The sequence below is a fragment of the Dermochelys coriacea genome, chromosome 12 (assembly GCF_009764565.3).
Source record: "Dermochelys coriacea isolate rDerCor1 chromosome 12, rDerCor1.pri.v4, whole genome shotgun sequence".
In the NCBI taxonomy this organism is placed as follows: Eukaryota; Metazoa; Chordata; order Testudines; family Dermochelyidae; genus Dermochelys; species Dermochelys coriacea.
This window is the reverse complement of record NC_050079.1, coordinates 1,243,478-1,263,604: the sequence shown is the minus strand read 5'-3', so window position 1 is coordinate 1,263,604 and position 20,127 is coordinate 1,243,478. Positions and strand designations below refer to the sequence as shown.

The window sequence follows — 20,127 nt, the reverse complement described above, 5'->3', positions numbered from 1 at the left end:
TTTAAAATGCTCATTTTCTTGGCAACAGAAGTTATAAGCTTTTAAAAATATGTTGCTTAGCAGGCACAGAGCTATCTTGGCTGTTCAGATATTTGATAGTCACTACACTTTCACACACGGATTTCAAGGAAATGAAGCCAAGAGTATTTCCTGCCATGATTATTGCCAGAGATCTTTCTGCTATTTTATTGAAAGAACCTTAAATGCAATAGATGTGCAGGACAGGAAAGCAGCCAGGTTTCTACGCATCAGCTTGGTCATTCATTTCCATTCACCATGAATCTCTATTGCAGATAGCAGCCATACTTAAAAAAAAATTTGTTAGTCTCTAAGGTGCCACAAGTACTCCTTTTCTTTTTTGCGAATACAGACTAACACAGCTGCTACTCTGAAACCAGCCATACTTAGATCCCCATCACCTTGCAAAGGTTGTAGCTGTGATGGTCACTAACACTGAAACCAGCAGCAACTGTCCAGATTGCCAAAATCCATTTCAGGAGAAAGAAACAGAAAATACTTTGACTGAGTCAGTCACTCACCTGGCAGTTAAGTAAAGAGGCTAGGCAGGCGAGCCTAGAGCTAAAAAATAAACCTAGGGTAAGCATGTTGAAAGAAGGGGAAAATGACACAAGTATGTCTTATCTGGTAGTTTGGAAGAAAACTGAAAACCAAGGCCTTGAACACTTATGGTCAAAAAAATAGGCCTAACTCTGGAATCTTGCCCAAATCCTGGATTAAAGAGATACCAACACGTTTAAAAATATATGCTGTAAACAAAATAATATAGCTAAAAGTACCCAGGGAACCCAATTTACTGCTCACATTTTTATTCAACTTTACTTTAATAAGAACTTGTTTTGAAAAAGTTAAAGGGATAGTCAACTTTTCTACAACTGAATTAAAAGTAGTTTCAGGTAATACACCCGCTACTGAATATCCCTGCCAAACTTTGTGGTTTAGCAATTACCTTTTATTTTTTAAACAAGAGAAGAATGAGGGGGGATATGATAGCTGCTTTCAACTACCTGAAAGGGGGTTCCAAAGAGGATGGATCTAGACTGTTCTCAGTGGTAGCGGATGACAGAACAAGGAGTAACGGTCTCTAGTTGCAGTGGGGGAGGTTTAGGTTGGATATTAGGAAAAACTTTTTCACTAGGAGGGTGGTGAAACACTGGAATGCGTTACCTAGGGAGGTGGTGGAATCTCCTTCCTTTGAGGTTTTTAATGCCCGGCTTGACAAAGCCCTCGCTGGGATGATTTAGTTGGGGATTGATCCTGCTTTGAGCAGAGGGTTGGACTAGATGACCTCCTGAAGTCCCTTCCAACCCTGATATTCTAGGATTCTCTCTCTCTCTACTGCTGCTTGAAGGCCTCATACAAACGATGGGGGAAAATGACTATCATTTCAAAGGAAACCCTGAAAGTGACTATATATCAAGTACCACCAAAAAAGAGAGAATTTTCTCTCCAATATTTTAATTACAGGCATCTCAGTTGTTAACTGTAACAACAGGTAAAAAAAATTCTTGACAGAAGTATGATTTTATACTTCAGTAAGGGTTTTGTTACTCTCATATGACTTCTCTTAAACAAACTAGAGAAATATAGCCTAGATGAACCTACTACAAGGTGGGTGTACATTATCAATGGTTCACAATCAAGCTAAAAGGATATATCACGTGGGATCCCACAGGGATCTGTCCTGGGTCCATTTTAATCAATATCTTCAAATATAATTTGGACAATGACATAGAAAGTACACTTATAAAGTTTGTGTTTGATAACTAGCTGGGAGGGGTTGTAAGCACCTTGGAGAGCAGGATTAGAATTCAAAATGATCTTGACAAACTGGAGAAATGGTCTGAAATAAATAGGATGAAATTCAATAAGGACACAGATAAAGTACTTCACTTAGGAAGAAATAATCAATTCCACAAATACAAAATGGGAAATGACTGCCTAGGAAGGAGTATGCAGTGTTGCTGTAGCCATGTCAGCCCAGGATATTAGAGACAAGCTGGATGAAGTAATAGCTTTTATTGAACCAACTTTTGATGGTGAGAGAGAGCTCTTGAAAAGCCCTGTGTAGTTTGAAAGTTTGCCCCTCTTACCAACAGAGTTGGTCCAATAAAAAAAAAAAAAATATTACCTCACCCACCTTGTTTCTCTAGGAAGGAATATCGCAGAAAAAGATCTGGAGATTATAGTGGATCATAAACTAAATGAGAGTCACAATGTAACACGCTGCAAACAAAGTGATCGTTCTGGGATGTATTAGCTGAAGTGTTGTAAGCAAGACACAAGTAGCAATTACTCCATTCTATGCAGCCCTGATAAGGCCTCAACTGGAGTATTGTGTTCAGTTGTGGACACCATACTTTGAGAAAGATGTGGACAAATCAGAGACGGTCCAGAGGAGAGCTAGAAAAATGTTTAAAGGTCTAGAAACATGACCTATGAGGAAAGATTGAAAAAATTGGGTTTGTTAGTTTGGAATAGAGATGACTGAGTGGGGACATAACAGCCTTCAACTACACAAAGGTTGATATAAACAGGAGGGTAAGAAATTGTTCTCTTTAGCCACTGACGATGGGACAAGAAGTAATGGGCTTGAACTCCAGCAAGGGAAATTTAAACATTAGGGAAAAATTCTTAACTGTCACAGTAGTTAAATGCTGGACCCAATTAACTAGAGAGGCTGTGGAATCTCTGTCATTAGAGGTTTTTAAGAACAGATTGGACAAACAACTGTCAGTGATGGTCTAGATTTGGTCCTGCCTCAGTGCAGGGGGCTGGACTTGATGATCTCATGTGGTCCCTTCCACTCCTGCATTTCTATGAGCTAGTCTACACTAGAAGAGCTACAATGGCACAGATGGAGCTGTGCCACTGTAGCACGTCTGCTGAAGATGTCCAAACCAATGGGAGAGAGCTCTCCTGTCCACTTTGCAAGAAGGGGTAGCTCTGGTTTTGTCTACACTGGCACTTTTGGCATTAAAACTTTTGTTGCTCAGGAGTGTAAAAAACCACACCCCTAAATAACAAAAGTTTTAACCACAAAAAGCACTGGTGTGGACAGTGCTTCACTGGGGGGAGCCGCTCTCCCATCAATGAAGCTATCGCCCCTGGTTGGGGGCGGTTTTATTTTGTCGCCAGGAGAGCTCTCTCCCAGCGACAAAGAGTGGCTACGCTGCACCTTACCACGGCATGGCTGCAGCAGCACAGCCACGCAATTGTAAGGTGTGCAGTGTACACATAGCCTATGTCAGCAGGAGAGCTTCTCCAGCTGACAAAGCGCTGTCTACGCCCGGGAGGTTCAGGGGGTGGCTTCACGCCCCTGAGTGACGTAAATTACACCAAAGTCAGTGGCAGCGTAGACAAGGTCAACGGCAGCATGCCCTCAAGTTGACAGTGTCCCTGCAGCTTCAACTGGACACAGAGCTCTTCACTACCCACAGTACATTTTTGTGCAATACTGTGGCTGTTAAATAGCTGCCCAGGGCCCTGCCCATCCCTGCAGACACAACTGAGCCCTTCCCTGTCCCCGAGGGGCTGCATTGGCCAGCGCTGGCAGGAGCAACGTCGCCGTCAAGCGCAGCTGGGTGGCTCCCCAGAAGCGGCTGCATCTCAACGATGCTGGGCGAAGGGCCCCTGTACAGACAGCAGCCCGCCCCGCCCGCAGGGGGCTGGGAGAGGCGCCCGTCCTGGCGCGAGGGCTGCACAGCGCGGGCGGGCGGGCGGGCGGGGGGATCCCCGCAGTGCAGTGGGGAGCTCCCCGCTCGGCCCCAGTGGGAGCGGGCCCCCGCCCCGGGGGAAGCAGGGAGCTCCCCACACGGACCGGGGGGGGGTGGGGGGGTGGAGCCCGTGGCGCATGCGCTCTCCCCCAGGCTGCGGGGGCTTATTACCTGCGAGTCCCGGAACTCCACCACCACATTCTCGCTGCTCCAGCGCGCCGCCATCTTTGGCCGCCCCGCGCGACGCAGCCGAGGCGAGCCGTGTTAGAGACGCGACTGCGCACGCCCCCGGCGGCAGCGCAAGGGCTGCTGGGAGATGTAGTCCCGACCTCCCAAGGCCGGGCTGGGAGAAGCGTTCGCGCAGCCTGTGCGGTCGAGGCGCCTGGCCGCTCGTAGCAGGGAGCGCTCAGGCCGTGAGCGCCATGGGATCCCATGACTCCTGGAGCTGGGGCTTTAAGAAAAAACTCCAACTACTGGGAGACTCACATTCAGAGCAAAAGTTGTCACCCCTCTCTAGCTCTCTCTGTGTGTAATCAGCTTCCCCAGGGCCCTGTACTGCATTGCTGAGCTCATGGAAGGAGCAGCAAGGGAATTTTCTTTTTTTACGTACATATTTTCCTCTTTAGTTATTTTTTTGCCATTGGTTAAGAGGCTATTGGTTGGTAGGTTAGGCCCTGAATTTAGGTACAGCAAAAATTATTAAAATAAAAAATGTTGACAAAAGCTGGTATTTACAAAATTGCTTTAATGGGATTAAAAATAAAAATAGTTTTGTGTTTGGGTTTCAACATTACCTTACAATGGTCCCAAACCTGCTAACACTTGGGTGCATGCTTCATTTTGCTTAAATTAATAGTCCCACTAAAATTAATAAAACTGCTCACAGCTCTGATCTTGTAAATGTCTATGTGCATGTGCTTAACTTTACTACCATGAGTAGGTCCATTGAGGTTAATGGGATTACTCATACAGGAGAACCTCAGAGTTACAAACACCAGAGTTACGAACTGAGCAGTCAACTACACACCTCATTTGGAACCGGAAGTACACAATCAGGCAGCAGCACAGAAAACAACCACAAAAAAGCAAATAGAGTACAGTACTGTGTTAAACTTAAGTTAAAAAATGTTTTGAAAAGGGAAGGAAACTGATCCTGTGCTTGTTTCATTTAAATTAATATGGCTAAAAGCTGCATTTTCTTCTGCAAATAAAATTTCAAAGCTGTTTCAATGTTCAGTTGTAAACTGTTGAAAGAACAACCATAATGTTTTCTTCAGGATTACGAACAGCTTCCATTCCAGAGGTGTTTGTAACTCTGATATTTTACTGTAATAGTAAAGTTAAGCATGTGTTTAAATGTTTGCAGGATTGGGGCCAACATTTGCAACTGCAATGCTGAAGATTTATTCTATATGAGAACCTGAAAGTGAAACTAACTAGGAAATAACTTTAAATAAAATTGAGTAGTCTATTTTCATAGTGGAAACCAAGTAAAATGCAAAAACTAACCAAAAAATAAAAATATTGAAAAGTAAATAAGGTTGTAACAATTATTTGGTGTTAATATTCTAAAATGGTCCTACTAGTGCTAATTTGGGATTTTTTCAATATAGCCCTGTTGCACATAAGGAATCTGAGAAAGGTAAAATTATTTCACTCTATCATACCATATCAAATCACCAAGTCACTGCTTTTTTTTTTCCTGGTTGTGTGTCACAGTCTGAGGTCCCAAATTCTCCAATGAGATGTATATAGAGTAGACTTCTATATCCACATGGCACCCTACTGACAATTGCACAATCAGGGACAAAGGGAGGACATGACAATAATCTACAAATACTTGAATGGTATAAGTGACAGGAAGGGAGAGGAATTATTTCAAGTACTACAAAGAACATAAGACCTAAGAGTAATAAGAGTAATAATGGGATGAATTCAAATAGAAACTTTCTGGCTGACTATCAAGATAAACTTCCTTCCAATAAAATCTATTAGAATCTCCAGCAGAGTAGAGGAAGTGCACAAGGACAGGACATTTTTACAATGGTCTGGATGCATTATTATTTTAATTAAGATCTGACACAGTGTGCTTTGTGTGTGCATGACACAAAATACAGACAAACAGCAAATACAGACAAAGACAGCAAACAGGAAAACATCAAAAAAGAGCTCTCCCACCTGGAGACTCTCATAAATAACCAACCTTCCATACAAACAGACTTTACTAAAATAAGATAGGAGATCTACATTACACACTTCACCTCTCTACAAAGGAAAAAGGACTGTGAGCTGTCTAAAATCCTACCTGCCACATGGGGCCACAACAGTGGTACCCCAACTCACCCAGCAATATCGTCAATCTATCCAGCTACACACTCAGCCCGGCAGAAGAGTCTGTCCTATCTTGGGGACTCTCTTTTTGCCCCACCACCCTCACAAACATGATACAGTTCTGCGGTGATCTGGAAGCCTACTTTCGCCATCTCCGACTCAAAGAATACTTTCAAGATAACACTGAACAGTGCACTGATACACAGATACTCTCCCAGCAACAGCACAAGAAGAACGCCACATGGACTCCTCCTGAGGGTCAAAACTACAGTCTGGACCTATACATAGAATGCTTCTGCTGATGTGCACAGGCAGAAATAGTGGAAAAACAACATCGCTTGCCTCATAACCAAAGTTGTGCAGAACGCAATGCCATCCACAGCCTCAGAAACAACTCTGATATTATAATCAAAGAGGCTGATAAAGGAGGTGCTGTTGTCATTATGAACAGGTCTGACTACCAAAAGGAGGCTGTCAGACAACTCTCCAATACCAAATTCTACAGGCCATTTTCCTCAGATCCCACTGAGGAATACACAAGAAACTGCATCATCTACTCAGAACACTCCCTACACTAACACAGGAACAAATCAACGTACCCTTAGAGCCCCAACTGGGGTTATTCTATCTACTACCCAAGATCCACAAACCCGGAAATCCTGGACGCCCCATCATCTCAGGCATTGGCACTCTCACTGAAGGATTGTCCGGATATGTGGACTCTCTACTCAGACCCTACACGACCAGCACTCCCAGCTATCTCCGTGACATCACTGATTTCCTGAGAAAACTACAATGCATTAGTGATCTTCCAGAAAACACTATCCTAGCCACCATGAATGTAGAGGCTCTCTACACAAACACCCCACACACAGATGGAATACAAGCTGTCAGGAACAGTATCCCTGATGATGCCACAGCACAACTGGTTGCTGAGCTCTGTGACTTTATCCTCACACACAATTATTTCAAATTTGGTGACAATATATACCTCCAGACCAGTGGCACCACTATGGTCACCCGCATGGCTCCACAATATGCCAACATTTTTACGGCTGACCTGGAACAACGCTTCCTCAGTTCTTGTCCACTCATGCCCCTTCTCTACCTACGCTACAATGATGACATCTTCATCATCTGGACCCATGGGAAGGAAACCCTGGAAGAATTCCACCACGATTTCAACAGTTTCCACCCCACCATCAACCTCAGCCTAGACCAATTTACACGGGAGGTCCACTTCCTAGACACCATGGTGCAAATAAGTGACAGTCACATTAACACCACCCTATATCGAAACCCACCGACCGCTATGCCTACCTTCATACCTCCAGCTTCCATCCCGGACACACCACACGATCCATTGTCTACAGCCAAGTGTTGAGGTACAACCGCATTTGCTCCAACCCCTCAGACAGAGACCGACACCTACAAGATCTTCACCAAGCATTCTCAAAACTACGATACCCGCACGAGGAAATAAGGAAACAGATCAACAGAGCTAGACGTGTACCCAGAAGCCTCCTGCTGCAAGACAAGCTCAAGAAAGAAACCAACAGAACTCCATTGGCCATCACATACAGTCCACAGCTAAAACCTCTCGAACGCATCATCAGTGATCTACAACCCATCCTGGACAACAATGCCTCACTTTCACAGGCCTTAGGAGGCAGGCCAGTCCTGGCCCACAGACAACCTACCAGCCTGAAGCATATTCTCACCAGCAATGACACACCACTCCATAGTAACTCTAACTCAGGAACCAATCCATATAACGAACCTCAATGCCAACTCTGCCCACATATCTACACCAGCGACACCATCACAGGACCTAACCAGATCAGCCACACCATCGCAGGTTCATTCACCTGCACGTCCACCAATGTAACCTATGCCATCATGTGCCAGTAATGCCCCTCTGCTATGTACATCGGCCAAACTGGACAGTCCCTACATAAAAGGATAAATGGACACAAATCAAATATTAGGAATGGCAATATACAAAAACCTGTAGGAGAACACTTCAACCTCCCTGGACACACAATAGCAGATTTAAAGGCAGCCACCCTGCAGCAAAAAACCTTCAGGACCAGACTTCAAAGAGAAACTGCTGAGCTTCAGTTCATTTGCAAATTTGACACCATCAGCTCGGGATTAAACAAAGACTGTGACTGGCTCGCCAACTACAAAAGCAGTTTCTCCTCCCTTGGTGTTCACACCTCAACTGCTAGAAGAGGGCCTCATCCTCCCTGATTGACCTAACCTCGTTATCCCTAGCCTGATTCTTGCTTGCATATTTATACCTGCCTCTGGAAATTTCCAGTACATGCATCTGAAGAAGCCGGTATTCACCCACGAAAGCTTATGCTCCAATACGTCTGTTTGTCTATAAGGTGCCTCAGGACCCTTTGCTGCAAAATACAGACAGTCTCTGCTTCAAAAATCTGCAAAGTTATGCCTGTGTATGTGCATAAATGTAATCACACCAGCAGTTCTACTGAAGTCAACGAACCAGGTCATTCACATGAGTAAAGCCACTCATTTGTCTGTGCTTCAGCTTCCCAACTTTAAAATGGAGATATTAATCTTTCCTTTGTCTATCTTGCCTGTTTGAATGCTGTAAGCATTTTGGGACAGGAACTGTCTTGTATTATGTGTCTGTACCATGCCTAGCACAATGGATCCCTATCTCTGTCATGGGCTCTAGGCAATACTGTGACATTAATAATAAACTGCAATCTATGGTGCAACCTTAACTATGGAGCCAGGACTGTTCCAGCATGACAGCACACTGGGCACACTGTCAGCGCTTCACACATCATTATAATTAGCAGCAGAGGCTTGCGGCTCGCCCAGCACAAGCACTGCCCATCCCCAGCACACAGCGAGGAGTCTAGCTCCGCTTTGTGGTGATGCGAAGCGTGAGCCCGAGCGGAGCTCTCAGGCCGGGTCTGGAAGCAAGGGGCATGTCCCAGCTGCAGGGGAAGGTGGGCCTCGCCTCCCTGAGAGCGCGTCTCTCACCGCACCTCACGCCTCGGTCCGCTCCCGCCCGCCCGCCGCGCCGCGCCGAAGGAGCCGAGCCGGCGATGGGGGCTGGCAGTGAAGGGGTTAATGCGGCCTGCGGGGGCGGGGGGAGGCGGGCGCATGCGTCCTGGCAGCCTCTATTGTCTGGGCCGCCCCAGCCGCGAGGCGCCGCTGGAGAGAGCGGCCAGGGGCGGAGGCGAGGGGCCGGCGGCGGCGGCGGCGGCGGCGGGAGGCTCCGCTCCAGGGACAAGGCCCCCTGCGGGCCTGAGCAGGCCAGAGGTTGAGCCAGCCTCGCTGCGGGCTCCGGCGGCGGCTGCCGCCTCAGCGTGGCGGAGCGAGCGGCTGGGCGGGCGGGCCGTGCCTGCTGCGCCCCCTTCCTCCAGCCCCGGCTGTGGATGAGCGGCCGGGGGCCTCTCGGGACTCGGCGGGGGACATGCCGGAGGCGCGGATGAATTTTAATTCCTAGTTTGCCGTCTCCGCCGCCTCCCTTTCCGTCAGCCTCCCCTCCTCCCGCCGAGGGGGTGTCCGCAGGGGCTCGGGGCCGAGCGCCCTCGTTCGGGCGGCGCGGAGCGGCAGCGGGCCGGGCCGGGCCCGCCCATGGGCGGCAAGCAGAGCACCGCGGCCCGCTCGCGGGGGCCCTTCCCGGGGGTCTCCACGGACGACAGCGCCGTGCCCCCGCCCGGGGGGCCGCCCCACTTCGGGCACTACCGGGCCGGCGGCGGCGGCGGCGCCATGGGGCTGCGCAGCCGCTCCGTCAGCTCGGTGGCGGGCATGGGCATGGACCCGAGCGCCGGCGGCGGGGTCCCCTTCGGCCTGTACGCCGCGGCGGCCAGGGCGGCGGGCGACCCCGAGCGGGCCCCGGGCGGCGGCGGCTCGGGCGCAGACTCCACCTACGCCCATGGCAACGGTTACCAGGAGCCCGGAGGCGGTCGCCATGGAGACGGGATGCTGTACCTGGGCCCGCGAGCCTCGCTAGCCGACGCGCTGCCCCTGCACATCGCGCCCCGCTGGTTCAGCGCGCACAGCGGTGAGTCCCGGGACTGGCGGGGAGACTGGGGGCGCGGCCGCGCTGGGTTCGGGGATCGGCCTTAGTCCGGGGCAGGCTCCCGGTCTCCTCCTGCCTCGGCGCGGGAAGCCGGAAGGGGGGTTATGCAGCTGACTTTCGGGCTTGTGTAAGGAAACGCGGGATCCGTTGGAGCTCGCTGTGGGGCCTGGGGGGCACATTGGAATTTGCTGGAAAGGAGCAGGTTGCAGCCATGCTCTTTAATTCAGAGAGATTGGGCCCTAGGGGCTCTCCCCAAGGTGGATGATCTGGTTGGCTAGGTTATAGAACTGCACGTGGGCCACACCTGACTCAAGGCAATGCCTGCCCTTTACCTTCCTGGAGTGCCTGGTGTAAGAGTTGAGGCTGGCATGAACTCTTGTGGTCTGTCTCATGGCAGGAGAAAGGGGGAGGCTTCCTGGAGAAAAAAAAAGGAGGACTTGTGGCACCTTAGAGACGAACACATTTATTTGAGCCTAAGCTTTCGTGAGCTACAGCTCACTTCATCGGATGCATTTCCTGGAGAAAGGATATTGATCTGCTTTCTAGAAGTGTCAAGTGGGGGTCTAGCAACTTTGACAAAAGTGGGCTGAGGCAGGTGTAAACTCACTACAGTTTAAGCCATTGGCTTGGAAGGATTGAGACGGGTTTTGGTATCGTATGTGAAAGGGGGTTGATTACAGTCCTTATTGTCCTGATGTCCTCAGACAAGAGAAAGGAAAAGAGGCTCAGGGGAACCTTGGAAAATGAGAAGTAGGAATTTCTCATTTCCTCTGAGAAGAGGCCAAAGGGGTTTCCTATCCAACCATCTGGTATGGTTATGATGCCCTGGAGCAAGTGGAATGAGAAAATCAGTGGCTCGTCTGGCCTACTTGACTAGGCCAGGGAGTCATTTTGGCACCATAACAGGAAATTTGCTAGGCTGAGGGAAGGGAGGAAGCTCCCTCTCCCATTCCTGACCTCCACTCTTGAACCATTCCATTGGCTGGGCTGGATGGAAAGAACCTGGCTCTTCCAGTGTGATTGTTACTGACCTGGGACAGGGAAAGAGGTGGGAGCCCTCCCTGCTATGAAGTCATTTCAGGGATGTTGTCTTGTTTCCTGGAACAGTCTGGGACTTCTCTCCCCCTCCGTCCCCTTCCTGAATATTGTAAATATTCTTGTTATGTGACATGGTTCTGGGAATCTTGGTACATCTTGGGGAAATGCTCCATTTCAAGAGGGGCTTGAGACTAGGGAGCAAAACCTAGTAGAGGGGAATTGAGTACAAAGCAAGACTCACAGGACTTGCTTCCCGCTCCTCCCAATCCATAGGGGTTGCTGCAGCCACTCAGATGGATGCTGTCTGGTGTCCTGAGTTAAATCCTAGATTGCTGAGTACCACAAGCACAAGCACAGTTACTGCTGTTTACTGCCTGCCTGATTATCTGGGTTAAGTCTAGTGGTTGGAGCACAGGATTGGGAGTTAAGACTCCTGGGGTCTATTCCTAGCTGTCTTGATGTATGACCTTGTGCAAGACACGTCATTCGTGTCTACCTCAGTTTCCATCTCTGTTTTTAAAAAGAAAATACTTCTGTAAGGCACTTTGTGATCTCCTGAAAGCTGCTATAGAAATGCAAAGTATCATTCTTGCAGTAGAATCTCACTGATTTGCACCTCCCAGCAAAGGTTTTATTAGATGGCACTGTAGGCCTTGTATTCCTAGGGCTTCATTATACAGAATATACAGAGAATGCTATCAAGAGTACTGTAGTATGTGCAAAAAGGAAAGGAGTACTTGTGGCACCTTAGAGACTAACAAATTTATTAGAGCATAAGCTTTCATCGGATGCATTTGGTGGAAAAAACAGGGGAGATTGATATAGACACACAGAGAACATGAAACAATGGGTTTATCATACACACTGTAAGGAGAGTGATCACTTAAGATAAGCCATCACCAGCAGTGGGGGGGGGGGGGGAAGGAGGAAAACCTTTCATGGTGACAAGCAAGGTAGGCTATTTCCAGCAGTTAACAAGAATATCTGAGGAACAGTGGGGGGTGGGGTGGGGTGGGGGGGGGAGAAATAACATGGGGAAATAGTTTTACTTTGTGTAATGACTCATCCATTCCCAGTCTCTATTCAAGCCTAAATTAATTGTATCCAGTTTGCAAATTAATTCCAATTCAGCAGTTTCTCGTTGGAGTCTGTTTTTGAAGCTTTTTTTGTTGAAGGATAGCCACTCTTAGGTCTGTAATCGAGTGACCAGAGAGATTGAAGTGTTCTCCAACTGGTTTTTGAATGTTATAATTCTTGACGTCTGATTTGTGTCCATTCTTTCTTTTACGTAGAGACTGTCCAGTTTGGCCAATGTACATGGCAGAGGGGCATTGCTGGCACATGATGGCATATATCACATTGGTAGATGCGCAGGTGAACGAGCCTCTGATAGTGTGGCTGATGTGATTAGGCCCTATGATGGTGTCCCCTGAATAGATATGTGGACAGAGTTGGCAACGGGCTTTGTTGCAAGGATAGGTTCCTGGGTTGGTGGTTCTGTTGTGTGGTGTGTGGTTGCTGGTGAGTATTTGCTTCAGATTGGGGGGCTGTCTGTAAGCAAGGACTGGTCTGTCTCCCAAGATCTGTGAGAGTGATGGGTCGTCCTTCAGGATAGGTTGTAGATCCTTGATGATGCGTTGGAGAGGTTTTAGTTGGGGGCTGAAGGTGATGGCTCGTGGCGTTCTGTTATTTTCTTTGTTGGGCCTGTCCTGTAGTAGGTGACTTCTGGGTACTCTTCTGGCTCTGTCAATCTGTTTCTTCACTTCAATACCCACCTGCTGTAGTTGTAGGAATGCATGATAGAGATCTTGTAGGTGTTTGTCTCTGTCTGAGGGGTTGGAGCAAATGCGGTTATATCGTAGAGCTTGGCTGTAGACAATGGATCGTGTGGTATGATCTGGATGAAAGCTAGAGGCATATAGGTAGGAATAGCAATCAGTAGGTTTCCGATATAGGGTGGTGTTTATGTGACCATTGCTTATTAGCACTGTAGTGTCCAGGAAGTGGATTTCTTGTGTGGACTGGTCCAGGCTGAGGTTGATGGTGGGATGGAAATTGTTGAAATCATGTGGAATTCCTCAAGGGCTTTTTTTTCCATGGGTCCAGATGATGTAGATGTCATCAATGTAGCGCAAGTAGAGTAGGGGCATTAGGAGACGAGAGCTGAGGAAGCACTGTTCTAAGTCAGCCATAAAAATGTTGGCACACTGTGGGGCCATGCGGGTACCCATCGCAGTGCTGCTGATTTGAAGGTATACGTTGTCCCCAAATGTGAAATAGTTATGGGTGAGGACAAAGTCACAAAGTTCAGCCACCAGGTTAGCCGTGACATTATCGGGGATACTGTTCCTGACGGCTTGTAGTCCATCTTTGTGTGGAATGTTGGTGTAGAGTCACTTGAGATAAGGTACTTGGTCTCTCTGGTGTCTGCTTCAGGGTCCTGTAGGATGTTATGGGTTTACTCTAAGACATTGATTCCCAAATATTAATAACCTGTGGACCTCTTTCACTAAAATGTCAAGTCTCGTGATCCCCCTCCTAAAAATAAATATTTCCAGGGGTTTTTTCTTCTTCACCTGAGTATAAATTTATAAAAGCAGTGATCTTGGAAATATAAAATTTGTTTTTATGCCATGCTTATTACACTCTATTATCAATTATCATACAGTATTTTTATTACCTTATGAAAAGTGCAACACTCTTCCAAGATCTCACTTTCATAGCTTGTATCACTTTGAATAAGCCTGTTATAAGACAAGGCTCCTATGTTTCATCAAGGAGTATCAGTTCCTCCTACACAAGCATTCAGGTCCTGAGCAGTCCAGGCAAACAATGCATGTTACAACAAGGCTTAAACTTGTTCTTCATAATAATTTTAAAAACAATACTAGCTGCCTATTTAATTTTAAAAACAGCAAAAAATATCCACCTCCCTTTCCATTTCTTATAAGGAATCTTGAAGTTTAAATCTCCTCAGTGTGATAGATATGCTTGCTTCGATCTGCTTAGCTCTTAGAAGTCCAGGGGCTCTGGGCTGCTGGCACTGTGCTGCCCGGGGTTCCTAGGGACAGTTCTGTCCGCCATTAGGGAATTTTTTTCCCTAGAACCCCCTATAACATAAATAAACTGGCACATGAAGAGAAGGGACACCCTTCTGTTCATGTGCCAGTATATTTGTCTGCATCTGTAATTTTCACTCCATGCATCTGAAGAAGTGGGGTTTTAACCCACAAAAGCTTATGCTCAAATAAATCTGTTAGTCTTTAAGGTGCCACTGGACTCCTTGTTGTTTTTTACTATTCTAAGAAATGCATTGCACTGTTTGGCCTAAGCCAATAACCCTCAATGTGGTGGGTGCCCCCTTTGCCACTGAGAAGAGGAGAAAACAGGAGCACAGAAAAACTAATAATGGAAACTCGTCTGATTTTTGTTTTGGTATTCACCTCCCATGTCTTCTGTGTGCGGACAGGTCTGTGGGGAATTTTGTAAGGGGCAGGTTGAGGGAGGGGGAAGCAAGCTATGTGGCTACTGTAGCTTTTTGTTGTCCATGGTTAGAATAGAGTGGGGGAGGGAAATTCAATACACCACAATAGATTGTCCTCTGCAATCCCTCTTCCTCTGTGGTCCCATTGCTGCCTGGAGCAAAACCACTCATTAGGCACAGTGAAAATTCTGAAACAACAAAGCTTTGGTAAATGGAGAGAAGCCTTGATGTTGGCTTGGGTGACTTTACCATTCATTTGTTAGGGGGATTTGAGAATGAGAACAGGGAGAGTTGCTGATACATCGAACTGCGTTCAGAATCCATGCGTTTCAGTCCTATATGCACTTGGTCCTTTGTTAGAAAAGATTTTAATCTGCTTCTGCAAGGAGGAACCTTCAGAGGTTGTTCCCTTCTTGCAGAACACAACTTATTGTCCGAGGATCTTATTTATATTACAGCAGTGTCACGAGGCCTCAAATGAGATCAGAGCCTCCTTGTTGTGCTAGGTGCTCTGCATGCTCCTCAGAAGAGACAGGCTATTTTTGCTGAACAGCTGCCTCTGTTGTACTGCTGTTTCTCAGTATTGTCCTGGTGTCATGTACCCATCTCTTAACAGCCTCTAGAGCAGGGGTGGGCAAACTTTTTGGCCCGTGGGCCACATTGGGGTTATAAAACTATATGGAGGGACGGGTAGGGAAGGTTGTGCCTTCCCAAACAGCCTGGCCCACACCCCCATCTGCCCCCTCCCACTTTCTGCCTCCTGACTGCCCCCCTCAGAATTTCCAACCCGCCCCAGCTCCTTGTCCTCTGACTGCCCCTCCTCATTCCCCGCCCACCCCCGAACCTCCACCCCATCCAACGGTCCTCTGCTATCTGTCTGCCCCCTGGGATCCTCCACCCCCTTACCATGCCGGAGCCAGCCATGCCACCTGCGCTGCCGGGCAGGAGTGGTGAGCCAGAGTGCTGGCGTTGCGGGGGAGGGGAGACAGTGGGAGAGGGGCTGGGGGCTAGCCTCCCTGGCCGGGAGCTCAGGGGCCAGGCAGGATGGTCCCACGGGCTGGATGTGGCCTGCGGGCTGTAGTTTGCCCCCCTCTGCTTTAGATCTTCCTAGGAGAGATGTGAAGAGACTGCAGACAGAATGATTCTGTAAAACAACCCTGAGAATGGGTTGGTTAGAGTTTCTTGTCAGACTGGATGCCCTCTCCTTAGGGAAGGAGCTTCCATTGTTTACTAAAATGAATTTCACTTATTGAGAGGGTTTCCTTAATGGGGCCTAGCTCCCCAGTTAACCATGGTTGTCCTTTTAACTGGAGCTGTGATTAGAAAGTCATGGTCTTATTTGGTGGTTATGGCCTTTCTTATGCTTCATTTGATTAGTGGGCCACAAAGTCTTCTATAACGTGTGGATTTGCTTTTAGGACATTGGCATTTCATAAGAGAGAGAGTAGAGAATGATTTGTTTGGAGTTTTTTGTGAGGGAGAACAAATGGCAGGAACTAACTCCTCTAGGCTTTTTCACAGAAGCCAGTGCTAATACATAATTATGAAGGGCCACAGTAAAATGAGGAACGTATGGCTGGCTGACATCCCCAGCCTTGTTTGGGCATGTGTACCTCAATCCATGTCATACTGACACCCCCCCCCCCCACCCCCCAGCTTCATCACAGGAAGTTGTGAGAATTGTAAATGCCCTAAATGCATCTGGAAAATCCACCACCAGCAGCCCCAGAGTTCCCAGTCCTTGAAGGTCTGAAGCTCCTTGAAAAGCCAGATCGCTTTATATGATACCCCTCTGCTGATCTCGGGAGATGCCCAGCCATTTGTGTTCTGGTTTGCTGTGTCTTGTTAGGAGTAGCATAAATTTTCTATGCATCAGCTCTGATGGGACACACATTATATGTGACAGGTTTTAAAGTGGTTAAACTGTTGTCTTGGGCATTGTAAGCAGTTGAGCCATTTAAACACATTCTTGCTGTGAAAGTCTCCAACCTGTATTTTCAAAGTGAACCAATGGGTTCTTTGCAGCTTCTCCCGCCCCAGCACAGAGGGGCTACAGTTGTGCACTATAAGCATCCTGAGTGTTTCAGAGTAGCAGCCATGTTAGTCTGTATTCGCAAAAAGAAAAGGAGTACTTGTGGCACCTTAGAGACTAACACATTTATTTGAGCATAAGCTTTCGTGAGCTACAGCTCCCTTCATCGGATGCATCCGATGAAGGGAGCTGTAGCTCACGAAAGCTTATGCTCAAATAAATGTGTTAGTCTCTAAGGTGCCACAAGTACTCCTTTTCATCCTGAGTGTGGGTGTCTGAGGAGACAGACCAAGATCAGGGTGGAGGCAGATTTGGTAGAAAGCCCAACATACAGGAAGCTGCTGATTCTAGTTCTCTTGCAAAGCAAAGGAACGTGTGTGTTTTTTTGGTTGGCTCTTCAGAAGGCAAATGGAGAGTCCCAGCATGTGCATGTCTGTATCGGAAGAGCATATTCTCCCTCTAGCCCTGCTCCCTACAGCTAGATAGGAGGCATAGGATGATGAGCTGTAGTGGTAGAACTTGGACGTGGTGGGGCCTGAGGTCCCAGAGCTTTCTCATGGCTGCTGAGTGACCTTATTCCAAGATCCTGGCCTGCATTTGAACCCTCTGACTCAAGACCCGAAACCAGCCCAGTCACAAAAAGAGAGCTTTGTTCTGACTTGCTGGTCAGCAAGTTGCTGATGAGCCTAGAGTGCAGCTGTTTTGATTGGCTTGTACAGATCTCCAGTACATAAATATAACCAATCATCCTCTCCCTTTGCTGGCCCCCCACAGCCAGAATTAGAGAAGAGTGTCTCCAAGTCAGGAGAAAAGTCACCACCAGGAATTCCACTTTATTAGTGGAAATGTCTGGGGGGCTGTACCTGGGCCACAGTACATTGGCATGGTGCCTGTCACTCTTGCTAGCTGTCTGTTGGGGCTTACAGATTTGAACTCCAACCTGGCCATGGGGACTGTACTTGTAGAAGGAGGATCAAAGATCTGATCTTGACCCACCCCAAAAGCTCTGCCCCACCACAAAACCCCATCCAGCCATGCCTCTGACTTCCTGGTGTCCCCTTCCTCCCAGCTCAGCCCTGCTGGCTGGGCTGCACTGCTTTGTCACTCCCTTCCTTCCCCCGTAGTTCTCTTGTATGTGGATCTGGGATGGCAGTGTTAAGGTGTCTAACTTGATGCTGAAGTTGTGTGTGAAATTCACAGTGGATTATCTGTCTTGGAGACTGGAGTCTTCTCTTTCCAAAATAGCTTACAGCACAGGGAGTAGCAGGGTTAGCTTCCTCTGTGTTGCTGCTGGCCAGTATGTCTTGCTGCTGCCCTGGAGATGGTCCTTTGGCCTTTTTGCTGAGCCCACTGAGGAGGGCACTAACTTCATATGTGGATGGATTTGGTTTAGTTGCTTCATGTTTGTCCTAAATTCCATGTTTTCCCTACATACAGAGATTTTCATATTCGTCCCATAGACTCATAGATATTAAGGTCAGAAGGGACCATTATGATCATCTAGTCTGACCTCCTGCACAATGCAGGCCACAGAATCTCACCCACCCACTCCTGCAATAAACCTCTCACCTATGTCTGAGCTAGAGTCCTCAAATCATGGTTTAAAGATTTCAAGGTGCAGAGAATCCTCCAGCAAGTGACCAAGCCCTCTAGCCAACAGAAGTTGCTACAGGTTTTTATACATAACATTTTAAGTCAAGTCAGACTGCCGAGGATTCTTGAAGGCTAAACAGACAGACAAAAGTATCCTACTGACAGGGTGATCCCACACATGTTCCAGCCGTGCTTACCAGAGATCTGACCAACCCACTTCCTTGTATGAATTGTCTTCCCTGTCCATGAAGTAGATTTATTTCAGGATCGTTTTATTTATGTTCCACTGCCTGGAAATGCTGTAAAGGCATTTTGCATATTGCTTATTTATTAACGTGCTGGTAAGGTTTGTGCGTCTCAGTCATTGCTCTGTGAGTCAGTCAAACATGAGCATCCTCAGTGAGGAGATACGACTAAATAATAGGAGGAAATACAGTTACACAGGGAACGTGAACTTCAGTACTGGAGTCCATGGAAGAGAGTGCCTTTTCCCACAGGTCTCGTCTCCTCTGTGCCAAACCAGACAGGCTGTAGAGAGCTCATTTAATGAATATCTCTGAGATGGGGAACAAATCTCTTGGCACCATAGTAGCCAAGCGGGCTACCACAAGATAGGGCTAATTAATCCGCCATTAACTTGTGGTAGCCTCCAGATGTGTCCAATAAACAGTTTGTGTTTTTTCCCTTTGCTAGAACAAATATGCACCAGCTTTTTCTCACTGGATTTGAGCCAACATCTCTGATCATGGAGGCTCATGAGTAATGTACAAGAGACTGCAAGTTTAACTCACCTGCTGAAAACCACATGGAAAAAAAGGCTAGAGGAACATTGTAAAACAGACAGCCCAAGGTCTGGCTTTCCTTAAAATACTGCAGTGAAGATGTCTGGTTCTCATTACTTAGCATCCCTGTCACTCCACTGAGGTCTGTGGGTTTACTCTTGTTACCCGGATACAAGTGTGGTCAGAATTAGGCCCCAACTCCCTTTTTGTATTCCTCAGTGCCCTTGTGAGGTAGGTTAGCAGGATTTAACCCTGTCTAAAAGACTGGGGAACTGCAGATGGAGAGGTGAAATAGGTTGCCCACGATAGCACAGGTAATGGCTGAGCTGGTAGTAGAACCCAGGAGCCATGACTCAAGTTCCCTGCTCTAACTACTAGTATACTCCTCCTCTTTGAAAGTGACTCTTCAAAAGAGACTGAATGCCATTAAGTGTTGGTGGCAGTAGAAGTTGCCCATTTGCTGAGGGGAGACATGCTGCACTCTTCCAGATCCAAACAGAAGCAGTGGGTTCCTTCTCCGTTGTCAGACGTGAGTGTGATGGGGCACACCGAAGCAATACTTTCTTGTACTTTTGCTCTCTTCCCAGGCTGATGTTGTGGCTGCATCATCAAAGAGAAGTGCCTGAGTGGATGGCTGCCTGGTGTTTTTGGGACTTGCAGTAACTCTAGTGCTGGGGGGCCAAAGTAACTCTCGAAGCTTGTTCACTCCCTGGCATGCTGCTGCTGTGCCTGTGAGCCAGTCAGAGCGGCTTGTTTGTCATACTTTGTGCCAGAGTGTGAGTGAACAGGCCCAGTCTCTGGAATGTGCCTGGAGGAGTTTCAGGGGCTGTCTGCTCCTTCCTCCCCTGGAGTCTTTGCTTGGGCTGCCTGGGGTGTGCAGTGCTGTGAACCCCATCCCTTCCCTTGCCTGAGGCTAGTCTGACTGCTCACACCATTCCCCTCCAAAATCTTCTGATCAACTGCTTCTCTGCAAAGATAAATGTCTTAAGGGAAACGGAGGGCCAAGCAGGAGTATGGGGAGCAGCTGCAGGAAGTCAGTGATCATGGTGGCCTGGACTCTGTAA

General features: G+C 47.7%; 2 protein-coding genes across 5 annotated transcripts in view; one reads left to right on the top strand and one right to left on the bottom strand.

Moving 5' to 3' along the window:
• WDR59 (WD repeat domain 59) overlaps nt 1-7,010 on the bottom strand; it is an 85,176-nt gene extending 78,166 nt beyond the window's left edge. The window contains exon 1 of one of the 4 annotated variants that reach the window (XM_038368209.2): nt 3,906-7,010. In XM_038368209.2, the coding sequence (XP_038224137.1) occupies nt 3,906-3,959 (54 nt within the window). In that variant the 5' untranslated portion in view covers nt 3,960-7,010. The remainder of the gene's footprint in view (nt 1-3,905) is intronic. The other 3 variants (XM_038368210.2, XM_038368212.2, XM_038368214.2) reach the window with 3 other exon arrangements.
• Nucleotides 7,011-9,235: 2,225 nt separating this feature from the next.
• ZNRF1 (zinc and ring finger 1) overlaps nt 9,236-20,127 on the top strand; it is a 125,264-nt gene continuing 114,372 nt past the window's right edge. Inside the window, exon 1 of the mRNA XM_038367975.2 lies at nt 9,236-10,116. Within this exon, the coding sequence (XP_038223903.1) occupies nt 9,687-10,116 (430 nt within the window). The 5' untranslated portion in view covers nt 9,236-9,686. The remainder of the gene's footprint in view (nt 10,117-20,127) is intronic.